This window comes from Porites lutea, chromosome 4 (assembly GCF_958299795.1).
Source record: "Porites lutea chromosome 4, jaPorLute2.1, whole genome shotgun sequence".
NCBI lineage: Eukaryota > Metazoa > Cnidaria > Anthozoa > Scleractinia > Poritidae > Porites > Porites lutea.
In genome coordinates, this window is record NC_133204.1 from 30,121,454 (window position 1) to 30,129,872 (window position 8,419).

The 8,419-nt window shown below is 41.5% G+C and overlaps 1 protein-coding gene across 1 annotated transcript; it reads right to left on the reverse strand.

The window, feature by feature from the left end:
• Window positions 1–4,387: 4,387 nt before the first annotated feature.
• On the reverse strand, window positions 4,388–8,052 carry LOC140934520 (collagenase 3-like). Its single transcript, XM_073384131.1, has 2 exons — window positions 7,599–8,052; window positions 4,388–5,522 (listed from the first exon to the last, which is right to left on the reverse strand). Exons 1-2 carry the CDS (start codon window positions 8,050–8,052, stop codon window positions 4,912–4,914), a joined length of 1,065 nt encoding a protein of 354 aa, XP_073240232.1. The 3' UTR covers window positions 4,388–4,911.
• Between the last annotated feature and the right edge of the window lie 367 nt (window positions 8,053–8,419).

Here is an 8,419-nt window from a genome sequence, read left to right on the forward strand (position 1 = left end):
TTGGAAATTTTCTGAAATATTCGGGAATTGTCGCAAAATGGCCGAAAGGTCCTTGATATGCCTACCTTCCCCTTTTTGCGCTTCTCGCCCGGGCTATTCCACCTGGACCTAAAAACGTTAGCATTGTACTATGTTAAAGATGAAGCCAGTCAATACGGACAGTAAGGGGACTTCTCTCTTTGTCCGTATTAGCCAGGTTTCCGTATTAAGGGTGCTCTCAGGAAAACACATGTTTTATCGATGCGAAGACGAAAGCAGACGAGAAAACGTTTAATTTCTAACCCTGTAATTGTAATAAGTTCATTCTCAAGAAACCTCAAAGTCTTTTATTGATAGTCTCGGACTAAAACCTCCCCAAACCATTAGACTACAAAACAGTCTGTATTTTTGCGTATTCAAGTAGGCGCGAACAGTCAAACAAAAGGTCTGGAACGAGGCCGAAAACAGAGAGCGAGACTGGAGAGAGACTCGCGTGCTTCGGGCTATTCTTTAGCGTTATGTTAAACCAATTTTGAGAAAAAAAAAAACGACTGTTTTACAATCTACACAACAATGGAATCCCTGACCTCACTTTCTACTGATGGTTTTAGATTGCGACTCAGTCAAGTCGACTAAATATTAGACAGAACCTTTGAATGTTTAACCGCCCTTTCTTTTAGTTACTGTTAGATTTTCACTAGTAAGTTCTTCAGTAATAGAAAGTGCTCAGATAAAGTGTCCGTATTAAGCGGATTAATTTTAAAGAAAATATAAGAGCTTTTGGTCGGGACAGACGAAAATGTCGGTTATATACAGGGGTCAGTAGTAAGTGGGTGTTTCTAGAGCGGTGTTCCATTGTACGAGTATTTTCTAATACCCAGGCCCAAGTTCAGACGCCACTCACAAGCTTGCCTTAAAGTGACTACCCATATACCGATGCGGTTTTGATGGGAGCCGGGAGCGAGGTACTTCCGGGGGGGGGTTGGTACGGAGAAACTCCCCCTGGCTCTGACCCTTGTCCTTTTACATACCATTTTTAACATAACATGTATACCTTTTTCGTAAACCTTCTATTGACAACTGGTACCCCCATTCACATACCTAGTTTAGAACTTTGCTTCCCCTTTTAACTGCTGTAAATGCACTGTCTTTTTAATACGAATAAATCACAAAACCAGAGCGTTTTTACGACTCTTTGACAGCCATAAAATGTATCTGTTAGCCCTTTTGGGTCTTTTTTTTTCTGTCAAAAAGCGTATAGCAAAGGGTAAGGGGGTGGACCTCGGGGCAAAGTCGCACTCGCACCGTATAACACTTTGATGAGTACCTCCGGTCCGAATTTGGTAGGGTTATGAACCGTATTGGACTCCTCCGAGTCCTCTGTATCGGCGCACTTGAAGGCATGGTAAGTCAGTGTTGCAATAAAGCCTACAATATTTGTTTGCAAACCTATATTCAGCTTTTTTTGTTCAAGTCATTTCATGTCCACAGTTCGAAAAATATAAACACTGTTTGTTCCATGGTTTTCTGCTTGCGAAAAAAATCATGAGCGGTCACGCAAAAGAGGAAAAGAGACACAAAAGAGTTTAGAATTTAAATAGTCGACACTCTTTGCCAGAGTCTCTTTGCCAAAACTTTCCTAAGCTTCTGGCTCTTCCTCGTTACAAACAGCATTATGAAGACCCCGTTCGAAGTGCAGTTCACACGATACTGGACGAATTTTCACTTTTTCGTTTACCTCTACACTGCATGTTAGAGCCGATTTTCGTATGAACTTGAAATGAAAATGCGCGAACAAAACAGAAACAACAAACGAACGGAAAAAGAGCGATTTCATTGTTTTGTCGAACGGATACAAACGCGCGTGGCCTATGGTTGGTTAAGCGAGCGCTCCGGTGAAAAAATTTCATGCCCGAGAACTTTCTAGAAATCAATCGATACTTCGCTTTGACGTTATACTGCAACACGAATGGCCAATTGAACAATGCTTTCTCCATGCATATTAGGGTTTTCTTTGGAGGGAAAACGAGGAGTCCATGTTTTGACCTTTTCATCTATTGGCTGATAAACCGACGAGCACTTACCGAAACCATTTTTCAAGGTCATAGAAAAGTCGCTCTATCAAAAAGGAATAACAAGTATATGTTTATGTGTATGTGTATATAGTCTCAAAGTCTTAGCTATCAAGTGGCATACCACCATTAAAGCAACTTTAAGCGAGTATCCCCCAGAACGATTCGCCAAGTCAGATTTAACCATTTCATATATACTGTTAGGACGAAAGCTTTTTCCCAGGCAGGGAAAACCGGAAATCACTTGTCTAAAATCCTCAACCTCGTCCCCAGGGCTTTTCCCTTAAAAAATGGGTGACAAGTGATTTCCGGGAACGAGGTTGTAAAATTCTGGATTCCTTGTGGCTGGTTCACGTCAGTATAATTTTCTGATTGATTGTTACAGTCGAATTCGCCATGTGCGATAACCCGCTCGTAAGCGACTACCTCCCATAAATAGCCTGTTCCAGCCTCTCAGATAGTAGGGATGCAGATGACGCTTCCTTGAAGGCGTGCGAAAATATAAGTACGTGATCTGGGGAAAGGGGGCGGTGGCGGGAAAAAAGAAGAGAAAGAAAAGGGCCCTTCCTCTCCCCAGTTTCCTCCCGTTTTGCTTTCGCGTTCGCGCTTACTCAATTTGGCGTACGCGAATATCTTTGGTGGGCCCTAGCCACCCGACCGTCTCGGAGCCGGAACAGGCTACTCATAAGCGAACGCCTATCTAAAATACCAAAATTTTCTAAGTCAAAGCTTTGCAGCGTAGAACCTCTTGTAAACGACCACCTTCTCTAAGCGACCGCGACCAAGTTTTGGGGCTGACAGTTTAATAATTTTCCTTTGTTTTTAACAACAACAACTTTATTTGCATTTCTTTTATCTTTTTAAGTTACACCGTGTATATATTATTATTATACATATCTACGTTTTTTAGTTAATTTCTAAGATAACAAAAAAAATAAGTATTAATGAAGGAAATGTCCAGAGACTAAATGAACCGCGAGGTTTTCGAGTTAGTCTCTAGACATATAACCTTTTCTAAGAGACCACTTGACGCATAGTTTGACCTCAAAGTTTGCTATTTATCCTACGGTACTCAGATTATACAAAAAAAAAACCTTTAATGAATACTTGAAACGACACATTTGTAAACTAGAAATTGCATGCAATAATTTATTTTTCATAAAATAGATGTGTCCGGACCTCTCGGAAGAGACCCCTTATCGTACGATTCAATGGCAGATCCAGACCTTCAGATAAGGAAGCGGGGGCCGGCCGGTCATCCAGGCCTTGAGGTAACGGGGGGGGGGGGGGGGGGCGGTCTCCAAAAGAAATTTTTTCGGCCCTTCGGGCCTCAGTTTGGCCTCAAAATAAGGGGAGGCCCGCCCCCTGGATCCGCCACTCCCATTCTTGCAAACGACCACCTCCTGTAAGTGACCACTAAGATATTTAGCAACAGAACGGGAGCGTCAGTTGACGACGGCGCGCGCAAATCAAGCAACTGGCTTGACCAATGGCAGAGCGACAAAATTGGGCACCGCAAGTCGAGTTTAGTCGTTTTCGCGCGCTTTCCCGTCGTCAAATAACGTTTCACGTTCTGTTGCTAAATCAGCCAGGAGCCCATAGCCTGATCAGCCTGATAGTCTCCTCCGCAGCCTCTTTTCTGCGCAGGGATCACCAGTGATTTCAAAATGGATATAATAAAGAAAATAATACAATTTATTTCAACTCAGGACCTGCTGATGGGGAAACAAATCGATCGATCGAGATTAAAATATTAACACAGGTCTATTGCAAGCAATCGTCAATCTGCCAAGACCTTCTTTGTACAATCACTATTCATCATTTATTCATGATAAACAAGTAGTTTTTAAAGTAGAGAATGTTTATAATTCGATATCATCAGAAGAAACTTAACTGAAATAACCTCAAATAATACAGCTATGTTCCCGTAACGTCATTTGGAAAGTTTGTTCAATATAACTGTGTTTAACAAGAACCTAAATATCATAACACCTTAAACACCGACATTGTCTTCTCTTTCCCACCTAGCCTGCGAACAGCAGACGCATTTCTGGTCGACCGGAAATGCGTCTGCTGTTCGCAGGCTATCCCCCACCCCCTCCAGGAGGAAACAGGAAACAGCTTCAATGTCTAAATATAGTCTTATAATAAATAACGAACCTGGATAGCAAATAGCGTGACATGGCCCATTTAAGCGTCTTCTGCATCTTACTGCTAAGCTCGATTTAGCCCGCGAGCAAACTCTCCTATTTGGGCAAGCGAAGTGAGCCTCGCGAGAACGCGCGAGCGAGGGGCTGAGGAAAGGATCCTTTCCCCTGCCCCTCGCGGCTTCGCCGCTCGCTCGCGCGTTCTCGCGAGACTCTCTTCATTCGCCTAAATAGGACAGCTTGCTCGCAGGCTAAGCTCGATTACCAGCCGCTGTTAGGAAAATGTGCCCGCGCTACTCATCCGAACGAGACAGCGGTGGAAATTGAGCCTAGCTAGGGTTCCTGCCAGTCTCGTACCCAGTTGCTATATTCTGTGTCGGAGTGAGAGAAGACTGTGGCTAGGTTGCGGTGCGTGGGGTCGACTGGATACATTAGAGATGATTGCGTACGTGTGATGAAATTATATTATTACACTAATAATACGTTCAGGTACTTTAAGAAACCCTCGTCAATAAAGGCTTTTCGGCAAGAAAAAAAATTAATGCTTGGTCATGTTATATAAATTGTGTCAATTTTTTACAAGAAGAGCGACCTGACAACGCTGTCGATCTTGTCTTTGTGGTTTTATTATTGTAGCGGTTCACTTTTCTTTGTTCAAAAGCGGGATTTTGGGGTCGCCATTTTTATCAACGTTCTGCCATTTGCATCTCCATCTATACTAGACATAAATTCTTAAACTTATTGTTGATCGGATATGGTCCTGATGTTTTTTTTGCTGTTGAACTGTATGTATAGTAATACTCATTCGAAAAAATGTATACTAATTTGTCATTTTCTTTATTATAGAAAATGCTGTCTATTGTGAGAGGGAAGTCGGGGAAAACCTCGCTAATTGATTTAGGCCATTCATATTGAACAGTGTTATACCCTTTTTTAACCCGAAACACCTCCGATCCTCTAAAAATATATAAATCTCCATTGTCAAATTCAGATACAGCACCGACAGGCCCTGACTTTGCAATTGTTCCAAAAAGGGAATAAAATTCATTGAAGATATATTTGGGATATCCAGGATCAATACCGTTATTTGGCTGGTTTGTTCTGTAAACATTGTCACCAACGACAAAGTATGTATTCCCTCTCCATTCAAACATAGAATCGATTCTCACTGGGAGACCACTCCATTTTCTAGAAATTTTTCTCGGGTAACCTCGCTCACTCTCGTCTTTACGATGATTGTAACGCCACATGACGTCATCTTTGAAAAAGTACGTTTGAGATTTTGAAACACCAGCTGCCTGCAGTTCGTCGGGCTCACATGGACCTGCAAAGAATGGTGATATATAGATTTATCCAAGGCTAAAGGTGAAGCTCCCGCTAATAAATTTATCATTTACTTCAGACAATAAACTTGTAACCAGTGCAAATAAATCGACTAAGAGTTGAGCACGCGATAAGGTCATGTAATACTGGTCAGTAGATACCCTGTTTTGACAGCTGTCTATTGACCACAACATGGATGTGCATCATCAGGTTGCAGCCTGCCAAACAAGGTAAAAAGTGTGAGATTTCACATTGGTTTCCTATGGCGAGGACGGACGGGTGGATGAGGGAACGTGCGGTCACGCGACTACCATAATTTCGCGAGCGTGGAGTGGTATATAGTGGTAAACTTTTTACAGTGAGAAAAAAAAACGCGTATAAGAACTGCGATTAAGAACTTTCTGGCAGAGATTTGTGACTTTAATACCCAAAACTACAACAAAAGAACCTGCTTAGCCAAGTTCTTATATGTGGGTTACAGTTATATTATGATAAACATGTAATTTATGTAATTTAGATTGTTAATTTAAGTATAACTAAAACATATAGCACCAAACTGTATATAAATTCTGTTATTAGTTTTGTTAGGGTTATAACAGTAAAGTTGAGAATATATCTTGTATTTTTAACCCACGTTTATTTATTTTTCTGTCAGTCAAAAATCAATGTGTATCTCCTTCACAGAAATTAAAAGCCTTATCAAGTACCTACTTAGCCTAAATTACAATATTTGTATAGGTAATAACATGATTTGTAGTGATATTTGACATAAATACCACGAGTGATTTTTCAAAATTGTTACACTTAATTTCACGAGCCGATACGCGAGTGCAATTTGAGACAATTTTGAAATTTCACGAGTGGTGTTTATGCCAAATATCACGTACAAATCATGCTATTATTTGTTTATACTACTACCCGCAAAAGTTTTGTAATTTTCACATGTAGGTATTTCAAATTAAGCTGAAATACCAATGCTCTAAGCCAATCAAATTGCAGAAACTTCTCATGTAGTAGTATAAGCGTCAAAATACAAGAACCTGTTTTGTCAGAGTTCAGAAAAGTATTACTGTAATATCAGACGCCGAAAGGGTCTCTGAATATGACAAAGCTTTTTTGGACGACACAAAACACACGACAAGGAATTATCTTTCCCTTTCCGCTACACTTGGGTACCGTTCCCGAACTGGAATAATCGCGAAAAGTTTGAGGAAAGGCGAAGTCATTTTTACAAGTTACGACGCAAAAGCTCTTCGCTCCCGGTGCATCCTACCTAGACCCCGACAAGCTAACAGCATGGAAAAGAGTACTACTTAGCAAAGGGAAAGACAATAAATAATAGCTCAGTAAAGCTGAGCTAGGAGGAAAGGGTGACCGTGACCGCTCCATATGGTTCCATTATAAGTCTTTGATAAGTGACCCCTTAAAAGAGGGTGATAGCTGATTATAAAACTTAACGGCACAGTAACAACGTTAGATATCATTTTTCGACATAACTGGCCAGAGGAATAAAAAAAGGATATAGAGACCAGTACACCCACATAATCGTTCTTCGTCGACCATTCCTGGTATAATTGGAATTTGGAAATGTTCATGGTTTTTGAGGAGAGGGATAAAGATTGGCTTAAACTCAACAAACATATGGCGTCGACGCCGGAATTTGAACCCAGGCCACACCGAGCATTCGCCTTCCACCCCGCTCCCTGCAATACTGCAAATGAATAAAGGCAAGAGAGAATAATGGACACAGAGGGAATCTTAGGGCGTTGGTTGGGATATGTGATTTTTAATTGAAATATGTCGAGAGGTTGTGTAAAAACAAAGTCTAATTCCTGAGACGTCCGCCCATTTTAATCGCTCATTTAAAAAGTCATCAAGTGCACGCGCGATTGCCTTAAAGCAATCAGTGGAGAATACTGTTGAATTCGCTCTTGACAAAACTGAACATATTTGCGGACCTCACTGGAAACCAACTTTTAATCGTTTAATTGGTCTAAAAATAACTTTGGTAAAATTCACATATCCCAAGGGTTGAACTGGGTAAAATATAGATAAAGGTAAAGACAATTGAACCCACCATACTTCTTCTGGATACCAGCCACATCGTCATCATCGAGCTGGATGGACCTCTTGTTTTTATTGTAAGACTTAAACATCACAGCGGTGGTGTTTGAAGAGTGCTTCAGTCCAAGAACATGCCCTATCTCATGCAATGCTACCGGTAAAATGCTATATTTATTACTTGTCCCATCAGAAACGGTCCACTGTTCATCTCCATCAAAGTGAATAAAAGATGGAGAACTTATTTTGGGGTATGACGCGTGAGCGATTTTTCCTCCCGGGCCGTCGAAAGCACCTGCGTCGCAATTATGCCACTCTAAGAAGAAAGCCAATTGAAAATTAAACACAATCAGGAAATGGAATGGCGGTAGACTACGAGTAGTCCCCCATTTTTCCTCAGGGATAGTAGAGCGAGCAAAACGCGAGCGCGCGTGAAAATCACCCCACGCGAGAAAAGGCGACACGCACATTTTTCTCTCTCCCCGCCGCGTGTCGCCTTTTCTCGCGTGGGGTGATTTTCACGCCCGCTCGCGTTTCGCTCGCTCTACTATCCTTGAGGAAAAATGGGGGACTACTCGTAGTCTAGAATGGCGGATCATTACACATACTGTACACCTTATCTGCTGACACTTGTCAAAGAGAACGGCTTAATTATCCTAGGCAGCAGAGGTTTTATTTGCTTAAGAATGGCCGAAGCCGCGTCAACTTGAGCAAAATGGTAAACCACGCATGAAAAGTCTCAGACATTACACAAATAATATCATGGGTGACAAATTACTCCTTAAAGGCGCTGTTCACAAATAGGAGCGCATAATCAGGAGAGTGCAACTCCCATAC